The sequence below is a fragment of the Caretta caretta genome, chromosome 25, assembly GCF_965140235.1.
Source record: "Caretta caretta isolate rCarCar2 chromosome 25, rCarCar1.hap1, whole genome shotgun sequence".
In the NCBI taxonomy this organism is placed as follows: Eukaryota; Metazoa; Chordata; order Testudines; family Cheloniidae; genus Caretta; species Caretta caretta.
This window is the reverse complement of record NC_134230.1, coordinates 19,006,061-19,022,645: the sequence shown is the minus strand read 5'-3', so window position 1 is coordinate 19,022,645 and position 16,585 is coordinate 19,006,061. Positions and strand designations below refer to the sequence as shown.

The window sequence follows — 16,585 nt, the reverse complement described above, 5'->3', positions numbered from 1 at the left end:
TTTCAGTTTTGGGCTGGCCAGGGACAAGGAGTGAAGTGCAGACGGGGTTGTCTGGCTCACTGCCCCCCAAAATGGACCCGGCTGAGGGGTCCTGTTCTCTGCACATACAAGCTCTAGTTTAGACCATGTCCCTGTCGTCTAATAAACCTTCTGTTTTACTGGCTGGCTGAGAGTCCCGTCTGACTGTGGAGTTGGGGGGCAGGACCCTCTAGCTTCCCCAGGACCCGGCCTGGGCCGACTGGTTGTGGGAAGCGCACGGAGGGTCAGAGGATGCTGAATGCTCCGAGCTCAGACCCAGGAAGGTGGAAGCCGTGTGAGCTTCTTGCCCTGCAGACAGGCTGCTCCCAGAGAGGAGACTTCCCCAGAGTCCTGCCTGGCTTCGTAGAGAGCAGTTCCAGAGCATCGCCCAGGGATGCCGGGATAGGCGCCTGAGCGGATGACGTGCCCACGTCCACCGTTCTCACCAGACTGACGTCCCAGCACCAAGGCGAGCTGCAGCCCTGGCACTGGACAGCAGGCAGCTGCTCTGACTTCCCGGCCCTGGGCTCTGCAGGGCAGGTGGGTGATGGCTGAGGCCGGAGATTCACGTCCTTCTTGCTGGGGAACCCTGAGCCTTGGCTCTGATGGGGCTGGGAGAGAGGGATCCTGGGGGGAGGCCAGTCGGGAGAGAGAATCCTAGGGAGGGTCTCACCCTCCCCTGTCAGCTCTAACCAGCTGCTGCCGGCTGCCTCCATGCGAGCCGCCTGCGCCCCGGGACAGCCCTGAGGTTGGTTCTGTTGCTGCAGCGAGCCTGGCGCCTGCAGGGAACTTACCCGACAGGCTGGCCTTGCACACAGATGGTGGGTTGCTGCTAGAAGTTCTCCTGCAAGACACGTGGGACAGGCAGCAGCTGAGCGTGGCATTGCAGGGGTGCACCTGAGTCAAACACAGTCCCCTCCCCAGGGCCACCTCCCGTACACCGGGAAGCAGCTTCTACTGTGTACATGGGAATCAGATTCTCCCCCATCTCCCCTTCCCATCCCATTGTCCCCAGGATCATTTGCTCTGTGCTCTTGGATCTGGGGGATGCTCCCCACTTGCCCTTGGGACCTTGCCCCCTGGGATGGGCCCCCCAGTATGCATGTTCGAACCCCTCTGCTGCTGGCTGCTCCCCACTCACTTGATAGCCACGCGGTCCTGCAGATGTGTCAGCATGGCAAAGTTGCTCCTGACAGTGCGCAGGCTGGCCAGGACCTGTGGGAGAGGAAGGCAGCTGCTGAGGGCAAGCAGTGAAGAAAGACGCTGGGCAAGGGCCTGGAGCCGGACAGCTCAGCAGGCTCCTGGGGAGCTACGCCTGAGAGCCCCATGGCTGGGAGCCTGGAACGTCAGAGCTCAGACTGGAATTCACGCCACAATCCGCCCCACAAAGATGGCAGGAGCAGCAGCCCCATACGGGGAGAGTGTGGGGTTCATGGCCAGAGCTCACAGGCAGGATCTGCCCCAGGCCTGGGAGGTGGGTGGAGGTGGAGAGGAGAGGGGATGTCCCAAAGGCCTTTCTGAGCTCTGGAAGCATGTGCCAGGATGGTGCCTAAGTATTTGGGGAGTGGGGGAGAAGCTGGTGTTTGGATGGGGCAGGTGAAGTCCAGGGCTCTGTGCTAGGCCTGTCATTCTGTCCTGTCTGTCTGGACACTCCCTTCCCAGACTGCCTGACTCAGCGGCTGGGACCTATTATGCAAGAGGCAGAGTTTTCCCTCTCGGTAGAAAAGCCAAGGAGACATTCAATACCCTGGGCTCAGGGTTCTTGGGAGCAGTTTGGGGCAGGGACGGCCGTTTGCTGCGTGTTTGTGCAGTGCCTGGCACAATGGTGCCCCAAGCCGCTGGGCCTCCAGGCACACGTCTATGGGAGCGTAGGGGGCCAGTGCAGTGGTGGTAAGACGTGGTGGGTGCTGGATGGAGATGTGCTTGTCTGTGGGGAGCATGGCTTAGATCCAACTCCAGAGCAATTCCCAACTGTCCCAGCTTTGGGCCGGGCCGGGCCGGGCGAGCCAGGGAGGAAGAGACTCTTACCTGCGCGAAGGGCGTGACAATCATGTCTTCTCCATGCCTGTATGGGAAAAACGGCATATGAGGCCCCGAGTGAGCAGCGAGGGAGGGGCTGGGGGGCGAACCCCATGCACAGGGCTGCCCCAGAGTCTGGGCACCACAAATTAGGGGGTGAGTGATGTGCTGGCATGGAACCACCCTCTGCCCAGGACGGGTTCCAGCCTAATCAAGGAAGGCCAAGACATGCAAGCCGTGAGTCTGGGGAGCCCAGCTGGGGCTGGCCTGGCTGCTGAGCGGGCCCAAGCTGTGGTGTCTGGCCCCTGCGTTACACTAGCTGCCCCTTGGCACGATGCCCCCAAGCAATGCAATTCCAGCCCCAGCAGCTTGGCACCAGGCTCCCGTGTTCCCTAACCCTGTTCCACAGCTATAGCCCGGTGCCCCGTGCCTCTTCTCCCTTCAGCACCAGGCCCACACTGACTTCAGCTTTGTCTGGCTGGACTAAAGACAGACAGACTGACTCCCTGTGGGAAAGGGCCCACACAAGGGCTAGGCCCACCTCTAGTCCCACTTTGGCCCTAGGCTGGGTGTCTTGGCCTATGATGGCCTGCCAGCCCAGGGCGCATTCCCCTCCAGGGAGGGGGCGTCCCAGAGGGGCTGCACGGGGCCGAGGCAGGGCTGGTGCTTACAGGTCGCTGGCGATGGAGGAGTTCCGGGACATGGCTTTGGGAGACAGGTCATAGTCGCTGTCGGAGCGGTAGAGGAAGGACTCCCGCCGCTGGCTGTGAGGGACGTTCCCATGCAGGACCAGCCCGGAGCCGGGGCTGGCTTGGGGGTCCAGCGGGCTCCTCCCCGACGAAAGGCCATTTTCAATGTCAAAGCTGCAGAGAGAGGGAAGGAGGAAAGACTCAGAAGACGGAAGGCAGCGAGCAAAGACCTGCCATGGGCCCACACCGCCTTGCCCAGCACGGGCTGCTCTGGGACGCTCCTGGCTAATTTCTCACAGCTCTGAACCCCACTCAATGCACACGGGGCCAGGCCAGGAGCCCAGGGAGCCTGAGGAAGGGGAGGGAACACAGGCACAGACCGATGAAAGGCCCGATAAGGGGCAGGGAAAGGGGTTTCTGAACAGCTACAGCCCAGACTCCTCCATCAAACTGCAATTAGGGGACAGGGCTGTGGGGCAGACCCAGCCTTGCCCCACAGGCAGCCAGGCACACTGGGGTGACTGTCACAACCCCCACTTGCTGCTGGCTCTGTGGGTGAGACCCCCATGGTGGGCGACCCCCATGGCAATGAGGTGCTGTGGGCAGTCCTAGCTCTCGAGTGTAACCCTACAATTACAAACCGGGGTGCTCTGCAGCACCCCTATTCCACCCCAGCATGCCCAGCCCCATGCCAGTCCCCCGGCACCCCGAGCACCCCCAAGGCCCGGGCACGTGGGGCTAAAAGCTAAAAGCCCCCTGCAGTGCCCCATTTACCCCCGCACCCCCATAGTGCTGCAACCCCCCAGCCCTAATGCCACTGGCCCATCTCCTGCCCCCCTGGGGCAGGGCAGGCATCCTGCCCATCTCACACTGTGGTCTCCCCTCTGGCAGATTGTTTTTATCCGAGGGGAGCAGGGTCCTGGCTTTGGGAGCAGCAGTGGGTGGGTGCAGATCTGGACCATGAAGTGACGCTGGGGGACGGTGCCCAGCCCTGTGCCTTGCTGAATGGGCAGGTTCTTATCAAGCTACAAATGGGGACCAGGCCTGGCCCCTGGGCATACTAAGTGCTGCTCCCCCAGCCTGAGCCTCATCTACCTGGATTCCTGCACTCAGCCAGCTGCCACCCCCTAGTGCAGGGCTATGAGCCATGCCAGGGCAGCTCAGGCTGGTGGGGAGGCCAGGGCGGGCTCTGGGCAGCCAGAGACTCCTGCCAAATACTATTTGTCTAGTGCCTGAGTCCTATTGTGGGCTTTACCACTGACTCACTAGGCAGCCTTCTGCCTCAGTTTCCCTGTTTGTGTAACAGAGGGCGTGATATTCACCCGCCACTTATGAACTTCTGGGATGTGCTTTAGGCCCCCTGCAAAAGGCAGCTCTCCAAGGGCCCGGTCCAAAGCCTGCTCCAGGGAGACACTCCTGGCAGTCCTGCAGGCTGTGCACCAGGCCCCCACGATCCCTGCTAGGGACAGCTGTAAACAGCCAGGCTCTGTGGACGGTGCAGGGACTCAACCCACAGGGGGGCTCAGTGCTGCTAGCCCCGGCTCTGCCCTGCCCGATAATAGTCCTGGTGGCGCTGCCCAAGCCACCAGCACATCCCCCAGGGCTGGAGCAACCCGCGGCAGCAGAGCCGACCTTGGGAAGAAGAGGTCAGCGCAGCCGAATGCTGCTCTAACAGCCGCTCTACAGGACTTTCCAGCAGCAGCTGTTGCCCCCACTTGGGGATGGAATCAGGAGCCCCCGTTCCCATCGACTGGCCCAGCTCAGCTAATCAGCGCGCTTGTCTCCTTCCCTGCAGGAAGGTCACAGCCGGGGTGGGGAAGGGAACAATGGGCTTGGCCGAGCCATGTACCATCCAGAGGGCTGGTTCACTGGGATTTGTAGGAACCTGTGTGTCTGTTGCATGCCCCACACTGGCTGTCCCAAGGAGTGGCAGGGAGCTGGGCAGCAGCCTGGCCTGAGGCTCAGCCAGAAGGCTGGTAACGTGAGACAAACTCTCCAGGGAGCTGGCAAGTTCCGGCTGGGTTTGGTTTGGCTCAGCCCCAAGGCCATGGCACTGGGCTCTAGCCTGTCTGAAGCGTCCCTGCTTGCAGCCTGCCCAGCTCAGATTCGCCCGGCAGTGCAAACAGCCCTTCAACGCTCCCATAAATATTAACAACCATCCCTGGTCTGGCTCGCTCCCCAGCCCAGCACTGTACAGCACCTAGCACACCTTTGTAGAACTACAGAGAGATACTGAAACGGGCTGGCAGCTTTCCTGGCACCCACCCCCTGTATAGCATGGTCCCTCCACGGAGCTTGGTGACAGAGGGTGCCAAACCGTCCAGTTAGGTCTCTTTCCCACTACTGCTCCCTGAGACCAAGAGCTGTGAGAGAGATGGCCTGCTGCAGTTTCTGGCATTAGGCAGGTGTTTTCAGACATGGCAAGTCCCTGAGCTCTCACTCAGTCCCACTCGCGAACGTCTCACGGCTGAGAAGCATGTCCCCACCTTCAGCCGGTATCGTCCCTTCCTTACCGTCACCCCGTTACTCCCCAGACAAGCCCTGCTCCAGTTCTCATGGTCGGGTGGAACCCACCCTTGTTTATGGCTCGAGCTGCATATGGAAACGCAGCCCCCGCTGCGGAGCTGAACTGAGAACCATCCCCACCCCCTCGATGGTGCAATGTCAAGGCCCAGGGCTGCTTTTCAGCAGCCCTGCCATTTCCTGGACACTGACAACGGAATTATTTGCTTTGGCCTGAGCTGCTTGTCCTCCTCACAGGACGCCTGCCCCCTCCAAGTGGATGCTGGGAGGTGGAAAAGGCCCAGCAACTTGAGTCAGCTAGTTTGGGAGCTGGAGGGGGCCCCAAGATGGGCTGAGAATTGCTGAGGAGCAGCGGGAGTGTCAGGTAGCAGCGGAGAGAGACAGTCCAGCTGCTGCTCTGCTGGTGATACAGAATTTACTGATTTGTCAATGGAAAAAGCCCTCGACTCCATCGCTTCCACAAAGCAATAGCGGATAGGGGAGTACGCTGACCAAATCTGCCGCTGAGCCCCAGCTGGGAGGGGTTTCAAGCACTTGGGAGGACAGGGTTACAATTCAAAACGACTTGGAGAAACTGAAGGCTTGGTCTGAATTCCACAAGATGAAATTCAATAAAGACAAGAGCCAAGTACTTCACTTAGGAAGGACAAATCAAATGCACAGCTACAAGCTGGGGAATACCTGGCTAGGTGGGGGCGCTGCTGAAAAGGATCTGGGAGTTATAGCAGACCACAAATGAATGAGAGTCAACAATTTGATGCAGCTGCAAAGAAGGCTGCTATTCTGGGGTGTATTAACAGGAGTGTCGTGTGTAAGAGACGGGAGGCCATTGTCCCGCTGTGCTGGGCTCTGGCAAGGCCTCACCTGAGTCTTGTGTCCAGTTCTGGGCCCCGCGCTTTAGGAAAGATGTGGACAAACTGGAGAGAGTCCAGAGGAGAGCAACAAACCTGCTACAGTTCAGAAAACCTGACCGGTGAGGAAAGGTTACAAAACTGGGCATGTTTGGTTGGGAGAAAAGACGACTGAGGGGGACCTGGTAACAGGCTGCAAATCCGTGAAGGGCCGTTCTAGGGAGAGGATGTGGCCAATTGCTCTGTGTGTCCTCTCGGGGGGGGGGGGGGGGGGGGGGCTGTCTGCAGCCAGGGAGATGGAGGGAGATGAGCCCTGGAACAGGCTCCCCAGGACGGTGGTGGAATCCCTGTCTTCGGAGGGGTTTAAGACCAGGTTGAACAAGCCCGTCAGGTCTGGTCTGGGTTTCCTTGGTCTGGGCTCAGCGCAGGGGGCTGGGCTCGGTGACCTCTCGAGTCACTCCCAGCCCAAGGTTGCTATGATGCTACGAAAGGACAGGTGCAGGACTCACTGCCCCAGCCAGCGCCCCACACCCAGCCCTTCCAGCCCAGCTGCACTGTGCTGTCCGGGGGCGGGGGGGGGAGCTGGGCGTGTGTATGTGGGGGGCTTCTGCCCCTCGCAGCACATACAGAAGTGACGGTAGCTCTAATGAGATTCCTTCCCCCCGGAGTGCACACATTCCCTCGGGTGACACGCTGCGTTCTGCTCAGGTGACAAGCCCCACAGGTGCCAGGGTGTGTCAGGGAGCCACTGGCAGGATAAAACCACCACATGGCCTGCCCTGCCTGGCGCTGACCTGGGCGGGTGGGCCTGGAGGCCTCATCTCACTTTATTCCAGTCCTATAGATAGCACAGGGAGAAACCTGGGCTCTGGCCCCACACGTCACCCGTGGAGACTTTCACCTGACGGGAGCGCTCCCCTCAGTGAAGGCATAACCCCACCTGAAATCAGAGCTGGTGGGAGCTGCCCTCCCCAGCTCCCTGGCTTCCCGTGGGCTCAGAGACACCGGCTGGACCTTCAGTCCCTTTCTCCTCAGAGGTGTGCAGTGCAGGACTCCATGGCACAGACCCAGTGTGCCCCTGAACAGCACGCTGATCACCCCGGGATCCTCTGCTACTAACGGGGCCTCCACCCAGCCCCGCTCCCCGGCCCGCCCCGGCTCCCTTCAGCCTGCAGTGTTCCCACAGCGCTAGCCAGGGGCCCGCGGAAAGGCAGCCTGCACATCCCAGCCACCAGTCGTGGGGACCGGCCGCAGCATGTGGGGCTGAGCAAGCAGGGTCCGGGGATGGGCTTTGCTGCAGCTCAGGTGGGAAGGGCCAGGGGGGCCGTGTCCTGCCCGTGCCTGTCGGTTGCTTTCCAGGTCTGTAAACATGCCCAGACGCCGTGGTCTCTCCCCATCCAGCAACCGCTGCCCTGCCCCTCCACCCCCCATAGAGGAACCTTCCTCCTCCCTGCACCACCCCACCACACTCCAGGTCACTCCTGGCTGGGGGAGCTGGGTGCAGAGCCCTCGACACACGTTACCCCCTGTGCCTTCTCCCCTCTGAATGTGCCCAGAGCCCACGAAAGGGCAGCCAGCCCCCACTCTGCTTCCTTGCCCCATCAGTCCCAGGAGGGGAGGGAGCGAAGGATTCTCCCCAGGTGGCCCCCAAGCACCTCCAAAGGCAGCAGAGCCAGAAGGAGCCCCTCGGGTTGGACGCCCTGGCATTACAGGCCATGCCGAGGCAGCAGGCTCCAGCCCCAAAGCCAACAAGCAATGGGGTTCCCCGGCCCCAGGCTGGCTGTTTCGCACAGAGCCCATCGCCGGAGCTTGCACTGTGGTCCGTGGGCTGGCAGTGTCGGCAGCCAGCTGGCCTGAGCCTGGCTGGCCCCAGGATTTGACCCCTTCCACCGGGGAGTAGTGGCCATGCGGCAAGCGGCGCAGTTACCGTCTGTGCTTCTGCATGATGTCGATGGGCCGGTTGACAGCGCGGGATGAGCTGGCCAGGTGGCCGTTGCAGACCATAAGGGCGCAATCTGCCAGGGCCACAGAGCCACAGTTTGTGGGCAGGCTCATCCTGTCCCGTGCCCTCCAGTAGCTCTCACGCCAGCAGGCCCCGGCCCCTCCACAGCTGCAGAGAGGGCGAGTCTTCTCCTCTAGCGAGCTCAGCGCGGGGGCCTGGCCCGAGACTCCCGTGGGCTGCCCTGCAGCACCACCATCACTGCGTCCAAGGCCAGCTCCCCACGGCACCTTCCGCTGCACCCCTAGGTCTAGGGGGCTCTGTGGAGCTGCAGCCCAGGGTGGGCTTGGCACGGGCACCTCGCCATGCCGCGCCCAGCTTCCTTCAGCCTCTCTGCTCCCACGAAGCGGCTCCACACAGCCATGGCTGGCTCTCCCAGCCTGTCCCCTCTCCACGCTGCCCAGCTCCTAGCGAGGGTGCCGGCTCCCCCAGGCTGGCTGCAGGCTCAGATGCACCCCCCCTCTTCTCCCTCCCCCGGTGGCTGGCTTGGCTTTGCCTTGCTCTGCCCCAGAAGTTCCTTCCCTCTGCCCTGCTGCCAGCCGCAGCTCCCAGCCCTGGGTTGCTCCCCCCTGCCAGCAACCGGCACAGGACCCTCTGCGAGCCCAGCTCGCCAGCTCCGCCGTGATGTCACTGGGGGGAGGAGGGAGGGGCCAGCTGGCACGTTCAGCTCTCTGCAAATATTTCCCTTTAACTCCTTCCCGCCCAGCATGTGCCTGCTGGCTCCTGCCCACGGCCTTTCCATGGCGCGCCCCCCGGGGCACGGCTGGCACAGGCTGCCTTGTGCCCCAGGAACCAGTGTGCCCGGGGGTGCAGGCAGCAGAGCTGTCGACTGGGCAGAGCCACTCTTGCAACCAGCAGGTGAGGAGTTAACACAAGTCCTAGGGTGGCCCCCTGGAGAAGCAGGGTAGCAGGGGCCGTGCTGGGGACACGGGGGCTGGATACCACCTGGCAGCAGGGTAATAACTTTGTGGTTCCAGACACTGCAGCCTTTTTGCCACAGTGACCATGAGAGGCAAATCCACCTCCCCCAGGCTGGTGCCCACGGTTCGTGTCTGGACACAGACGTGGGGCTCAAGGGCACTACAGGCAGGATTTCACCCCCTTCGCTCAAAGCCCCAGATTCCCCCTGCTTCCCCAGGGCCGCAGCTGAGCCTGTCCAGGAATGGGAAGTCATTTATTAGTGACGCTCTGTCCCACTCTACAGCCCCCATGACCATCACATCCGAGACCCTCGCTGCGGGGGACACGTTTCCCGCCACTCCCTGAGGCAGGGCTGTGACCCCAGGAGGCAAACGGGGAAGTGAAGCACAGACAGAATCAGCAGCTGGTCCATGCTCACAGAGCAGGGACCTGCTCCCACTCTCCCGAGTCCCACGCAGTGCCCTGTCCACTGGGCCAGCCGGCCTCTCGCCCCACGGCTGCTGGGCTCGCTGCACCGTGCTCTGCAGCCTTCCCCCCACCACATCCGTTTAGAGGTGAGGGCAGCAGAAGCAGCCCAGTGTGGACGCAGCTAACGCTGCTTAGCGTGGGGTGACTGTTCCCATGGGGCAACGGGGTGATGCTGTGCTGGGGGGGTCCCAACCCCAAGGCCTTTCCCTGGCATTTCACACAGGTTTGTCTGGCTCCTGCTGATGTTTCCAAGGGTTCTTCCAGGTGGATGAGCGGGTGGACCCCAGCCTAGCTGGGTCCAACTCCCTGCTCTGCCACAGGCTTCCTGTGGGGATCCTGGGCACTGTGCTTCAGTTCCCATCTGCCTGGGGGTAAGAGCCTGGCCCTGCCTCGCAGGGGGCTAGGAGTGTAAACACAATAAAGACCATGAGGCTAGCACCTACCCAGCCTTGCCCCAGGTTCCTCGCAGTGCCTGGGGCTGATCACCTGTCCGCATCCTCCACCAGGGCAAGTGGCTGGCCAGGCGCACAGACCCTGAGCCGGGGCTGCTGGGCTCAGAGCTACTCTTCAGGCCAAACCACCCAAACAAAGCAGCTCCTCTGCCCACCCTGGGCTTGGCTCTCAGGCTTTCCCAGTAGGGTCCATTCCTGCAGGAACCCAGCTTCCTAAGGTCAGAGAGACTGAGCATCCTCAGCCCTTTACAGAACTCCTGGCCCTTTCCCAGCTGGGTTGGATCAATGAGCAAGGTTGGCCGGCCCTTAAAGGGGCACTGCCTCACGGCCCCTCCTCCTCCTCCTCTGGACCCTGGCATGCGGCCCTGGGGTTTTTAATGGCCATGTGCTGCCAGGGCGTCAGTTTCATGACTCTCGGGAAAGGCTGCATCTCCAGCAGTGCACCAGGCTGGGCCCTGGGTCAAAAGAAACAGTGTCCCCGGCTGACGCGGCAACTCCACTTTCTGCAGAACCCGGGTGCTCCGGAGAAGTCTCCTCCCCTTGGCCTGGTTAGCCGCTGCTCAGCTGGTGAGCTCTGATCGGGCCAGGCACAAGCCAGCAGAGCTGCAGCGTTGTCAGCTAATGGGTTAGTTTAGCTTTTCCTGCACGAGGAAAACCATACGCAGACAGGTGCAGGGAAACCCTGAGGGACCACCAGAGCAGAGGGGCCTGAGAGCCCCTCTCCAGCTCACAGCTTGCACCTTTGCCCATGGCCCATTCTGCTCCCCGACATAGACACACACAGCTCCTGGCATGGGTGCTGCCTGGGATGTTTCTGGCCAAAATGCCAGGGCAGAGTCTAGGCTCCGAGCAAAATCCAGCCCTGTAATATTTGCTCCAAGCATCTGGGTGCCTCCCACAGGCCAGAAGCCAGTGCTGGGACAGGGGGATGGGACAGTATTTGGTCTGAAGGCTTCTAACCTCCCAAACCATGTGTAGGTGCAAAAACTTCCCCAGCCTGCCAGACCTCCCGGGCTGGGTGTTATCCCCACTCTAGTTCAGCACAGAGGGTACTTAATCTCTGCCCAGGTGCCTTTCACACTGGTACCATTTCTACATCCAACGTGAATGGTCTGGCAGGGAGGAGGGGGCATCCCCTGTCCTGTGCCCATCTGGACTCTGGGAGCAGCACCAAGGTCCCGGCAGACCCCCCCTGACAGCCTTTCTCCAGACGCCTCTGGAATGCCAGGCAGACTCCTGTGTGCCTGATGCTCTCTGCAGAAACATGCCGTGCCGGCAAGGCAGGATGGCATGTGCCTCCGTCAAGGAATGGAGATGGCACGAGCCCCTGGACCAGCACAGGTTTGTCTGGAACAGCATGTTTACCAACATGTGCTGTGCACAGACAGTCTCCCCACCCTCTCATCTCACCTGCCCGGGAAAGGGAGCTGCAGGCCCTCTGAGAAATAGACCGATGGCTGTCTGGATTCACAGGATACATTCACACTGCAAATAAAAGGTGTGTTCGTAACCCACGTGAGCAGGGAAAACACGACCACTCAGCTGTCCACTTGGGTGTTAATCAGAGCAACTCCAGGGGCTGAGACACGTTGAATTGCAGCCTCTTCCCTGCTATCTTATCCTGAGCTAGCTCACGTGGGTTATGAACACGACTTTTACTGGCAGTGTGCACATGTGCAGACTGTCCCCCTGCTAGAGTCCCCCCAGCCGGGATGTTCCTTGTGGCACCTGACTGCACCCCCACTCAGTGAGTCCCCAGGGCTGCCCCACAGCAACACACTCAGCAGGGTGGGGTGCAGGGAGGGGCTCGTTCTCCTTTCTCCAGCAGGGGAAGAGACTCAGGGCCACAGTTGTGCCAAGCACCTTCCACCAGCACGAAAGGTGAGCTAAGGACCCACGGCCCAGCGAGGCTGCTGGCCTTGTGTGCCGGGGAAGCCATCCCCACAGCCTGTGCTCCACCAAAGCCTGCACAGGTCCCGCCAGGCCCCTCTCCCCGCCTGCCCCTTCTCCAGCTGGTTTCCAAGCCACCGCTGTGACAGAAACGGTGCAGCTCACAACCGCGCGCAGGGAAATCGTCAGGAAGGTTTCCTGGCCTGGCACAGCACCCCTGCGGCTCCCACTTTCCCAGCTTCTCCCTGCCGGATCCTGGCCCGGCTTCCATTTCCATGGTGCCATGAGAAAGTGCGTGGCCCCGGGAGCAGAGTAAGGAGGAAAGCCACCCGGCCAGGGGAAAACAAGCTGTGTGCCCTGGTCAGTCTGCCTGTGAAATCCCTTGTGACAGCCCCACTCACAGGGGCAGTGGTGGGTCCACACGCTGGGCCTGGGACGGCCAGTCTGGCAAATCACTTTCCTGCATGCCCATGTCCCCCCTGTGGCGCAAGGCTGATGGGGAACCATGGTGCCAATGGTCAGACACTGCAGCCCTTGGGCTTGCAGCAGCATCCTGGGCCCAGAGCCGAGCTTACCCTGCAGGGGGTTTCTCATCTGGAGCTCACCCCAGGCCAGACCTGGCCCCGTTCTCACTGCCAGAGCCACATCCCCTGCCAGTGCTGCCCAGCCTCACACAGAGGGGGGTAATGATGCGGGCTCCCTGCACTGCCCATCACAGCTGCAGGCTGGATCCTAGCTGCCCTGGTGCTGGGCGGACGTGCGTCACTGGAGCAGCTCCCCAATTGATCCAAGCATCGATCCACTCGTTTGTGCCGAGATGCGACCTTCAGCGACCTCCATGAGCCAGCCGATCCCCAGACACGCAGCCGGGGCAGGTGCTGAAGAGGCCCCATGCCACTCCCACTGGCCTTGTTCTGAAGGCAAGTAGAGCGAGGGCCCAGGAGGAAGGCAGGAAGCCCATGGGCGCAGCAGGCTGAGCGGGAGAGCTCTCCCTGGCGGATGGGCCCCTAGCAGGCAGCTGCACATGCTCTGCTGTCTGCAGTCACAGCCGGTACCCGATGGAGGTGGCTCATGGGTCCCATTGTGCCCATCTCTCTCTCTGGGGCCAACGGGATCCTTACAAGACATCTCCAGCACAGGGGCTTCCAGCCCTTTTCTGGGGAGACAATTCCCCAGGCTCATACATCCTCCTGGCAGGGCGTCCTCCTTGGTACTCGTCACTCCAGTTCCTTGCCCTATGCCCCGGGCCTGTCCCATTTGTCCTGGAGCTGGCCTGGGATGGGACTGTCCTGGCCCAGCAGCGTGAGGCCAGCAGGTGCCTGGCCGAGCAGCACAGAAAGGGTTTCCTCCCCTAAATACACGGGGCTCGGAGCAAACCACCAACCTCCCGCGGTCTCCTGGTCCATTGAACTGTCTGATTTCAGAACACGGATACTTTGCACTTATGCAGACGCAGGCCTGCAGCCCAGCGTCCCTAGCGCTTCATTCATTCAGCATCTCTCTGCAAACGGCAGCAGCTCTCCTGAGTGAGGCAGAGGAGTTAAGATCTGCGGCAGAGCTGGGAACCCAGGAGTCCAGACTGCTTGCTAGCGCAGCCTGGGGGGACGGGTCACACGGGGCTGTGAGTCTGTTCGCCCGTTTGCCTGCCTTTGCAGCGTGCGGTGACGCCATGGGAGAGAGGTGCTGGGGGCGTTAGTAGGAGACCGATTTCCACGACTCCCTCAGGTGTCAGAATGCAGCCAGAGTGTGTCGCAGAGAGCCCTGGAGATGCTGCAGCCGTGGCTCCATAGTAGCTGATTTGGCTCTGTCCCAGGTGCCCAGGCCTCCCACACGCAGATGGGCCAGGAGGACAGGGTCCCCAAACATCACCCTCCATTCTCCCCCACCCCATGGGAACGGTACCTTAACCCCCCTTTCCCTTCCGTACGTACCCCATGCAGGAGTGCCTCTGGACAGGGGAAGGGCTGTCTGGCAGCATGCTCCCGGGAGCCAGAGACTGCCTAGCTCAGGACCAAGCTGCAGCGCACATCTCCACGCTCCCACCCTCACCTCCTGGCATCTCTCCCGGCCCTCTGACTCGGGAACAAAACCCCCTCTGCCATGCCCGCTGCGGCCCCATTGACTGCTCCACTCCAAGTTCGGAGACTCACTTTCACTCGGCAGAATGAGTCTGGCGGCAGGGAGACACCTGACCCACAGGGCTGTGATGAGCCCCCGCGAGGTGCGAGCCACCAGCAGCAGCCCGGGATTCCAGGAGCCGTGCGACCGGTGGGGAAACACGATGTTCGTTGTCTTCAATTGCTTGTTTTCACGTTGCTGGTTCATTTCTCCCATGGTACCAGAGATACGGAGCCTCATTGTGCCTCCTGTTCTCCAGTACAAACCGTCCCGGTGAGCTACAGATCTGTGGTCTATCCCCAGCCCCCAGACCAGAATCTCTCTGATACCGTCCAAGCTGGGCCCTGCAGGTGTCAGCAGCTCCAGTAACTTCAGCCACCCCTGAGCCAGGTGGCCCCAAGCCCAGAAAGATGAGCCATCCGCCCTCAGAGGGACCCAGGACAGCGAACCCGACGCAGGGAAGAGAGAGGGTCCTGGGGGCCCTTTCCGACGTGCCTGTGAAGCCCTGGGAGCAGGGGCTTGCCTTGCCCCAGCAGCAGCCAGCGGGTGGCCCCGGGTTTGTTCCAGGCCCCTGGATAAAATGGCTCCATAACATTATTTTGCGCGTCCTCCCAACACGGCCGCTCGCCACAATGGCAGATCAAGAAGCACCTCATCATTTGCAGCCTGGTCCCGGGCCAAGAGAATCTGCTGCATTCGCTCCTAAATAGGAAATTCTGGCTCTCAAGGGCAGGCACCACTGCACTCCATCCGGCAGGGGCAGCTCTGGCCGCGTCTGCCAGGCTGCCTCACAGCCGCGGGCACGGAAACCCGAGCCAGGCTGCACTGGGCAGCCCCTGGCCTGCCCCTGTGGAGAGAGGCTGTAGCTCACCCTTTCCCAGCCCCCTCCCCTATTCTCTCCTCAGCACCCTGGCCCAGCGTCGGGGCGATGCCCATGGACCCTCCGTCCTCTCCAGCAGGATCCCCAGGTTCCTGGGGGACTCAGGCTTCACAACCCCTCCAGGGCCGGTCCTCGATACAACCAAGCTCCCGAGCGGTTGGTTGGATGGTGAGGAGAGAGACTGAGGGGAAAAAAGCTCTGCAAATGCTGTGGATGGGCAAGAGGAATGTGCTGTGGCCAGGCCAGAAGAGCCCAAGGAACATGCTCCTCCAATGCCCCCCAGTGCCCACCCCTAATTCCGGCTCATGGACGCAGACCTGGGGCACAGAACCCCTTGTGAAACAGACTGGAAGGGGAAGCTGTGACGAAGTGGGACTGTTCTTAATGTTTCCTCTGAATACTGTAGGTGTGACTCAGTTTCCCCTAGGCATTTCTTAATGCATGGTGGGATAAGGGGGTGTAATTGTTGCAGAGCAAAGGGCCAGGGTACATAAATGGCCGACACTCTGACTCCTGGCCACTGATGGCCTGGGCCCTTCCCCTCCTTTCACTGGTGGCTGCTGCAAGCCTGGCTCTAGAAGGCTCTGGGACCACTCTGCCAAGCCTGGGGCACTGCTGCAGGGCATGTAGCAGCATTTGCTTCTGGCTGGAGAATAGCTTCGCCAGCTGGGAGCTTGCAGGCACAGTAGCCGTGGGCATGCAGTGACCTCCTTTGCCAGGGCTCTGGGCACAGCCCCAGCTGCCCACACTCACTGATCTCTCCCTGTGAAGCCTGGCCTGTTGGGTCAATCTTCTGTGTTGCTTTGGGCTCCAATGTGCTGTGAATCGCACGAGCTGTTTGCCTCCCCAGGGCCCGGACGCGCTACTGTCCCGGCGTCCCCGGGCGATGCTCTGGAACTGCTTCCTACGAAGCCAGGCAGGACTCTGGGGAAGTCTCCTCTCTGGGAGCAGCCTGTCTGCAGGACACACAGCTCACCCGGCTTCCACCTTCCTGGGTCTGACCTTGGAGCATTCAGCCTCCTCTGCCCCTCCGTGCGCTTCCCACAGCCAGTCGGCCCAGGCGGGCTCCTGGGGAAGCCAGAGGGTCCTGCCCCCCAAGTCCGCAGTCATACGGGACTCTCAGCCAGCCAGGAAAACAGGTTTATTAGACGACAGGAACATGGTCTAACACAGAGCTTGTAGGTGCAGAGAACAGGACCCCTCAGCTGGGTCCATTTTGGGGGGCAGTGAGCCAGACAACCACGTCTGCACTTCACTCCTCATCCCCAGCCAGCCCCAAACTGAAACCCTCTCCAGCCCCTCCTCCTCTGGGCTTTGTCCCTTTCCCAGGCCAGGAGGTCACCGGATTCCTTTGTTCTCCAACCCTTTAGCTCTCACCTTGTAGGGGGGAAGGGCCAGGCCATCAGTGGCCAGGAAACAGGGTGTCGGCCATTCTCTGTGTCCAGACCCCTGCACATACCTGCCCTCTAGGGCTCTGCAATGATCATACACCCTTACCCCACCACCTAGATACTTAAGAACTGCATAGGGGAAACTGAGGCACCCCCACAATATTCAGAGGAAACATTAAGAACAGTCCCGCTTCATCACACCCTGCTGTGGGCGGAGAGCAGCCACTGGCAGAGCAGAGGGAGGAAGGGGCTCGTGTGGCGTGGGCTGGGTTGCCCGCCATCTGTTTAGCCAGGGCTGGTCCGGTGGCACTCAGGCCTCTGCCAGCCATTTCCCAGCTGCCTGGCAGGGAGACCATGCTGAGCAGG

General features: G+C 61.3%; 1 protein-coding gene across 5 annotated transcripts in view; it reads right to left on the bottom strand.

Annotated features, from left to right (window-relative positions):
• PDE4C (phosphodiesterase 4C) overlaps window positions 1–16,585 on the bottom strand; it is a 121,809-nt gene that overhangs the window by 23,901 nt on the left and 81,323 nt on the right. For 3 of the 5 annotated variants that reach the window (XM_048830528.2, XM_048830529.2, XM_075123223.1), the window contains 4 exons: window positions 2,709–2,900; window positions 2,047–2,083; window positions 1,160–1,233; window positions 813–862 (listed from right to left, as the gene is read on the bottom strand). In XM_048830528.2, coding sequence (XP_048686485.2) covers window positions 813–862; window positions 1,160–1,233; window positions 2,047–2,083; window positions 2,709–2,900 — 353 coding nt within the window. Of the gene's footprint in view, window positions 1–812; window positions 863–1,159; window positions 1,234–2,046; window positions 2,084–2,708; window positions 2,901–7,755; window positions 7,853–8,027; window positions 8,281–16,585 lie in introns of those variants that run through there. The other 2 variants (XM_048830531.2, XM_048830530.2) reach the window with 2 other exon arrangements.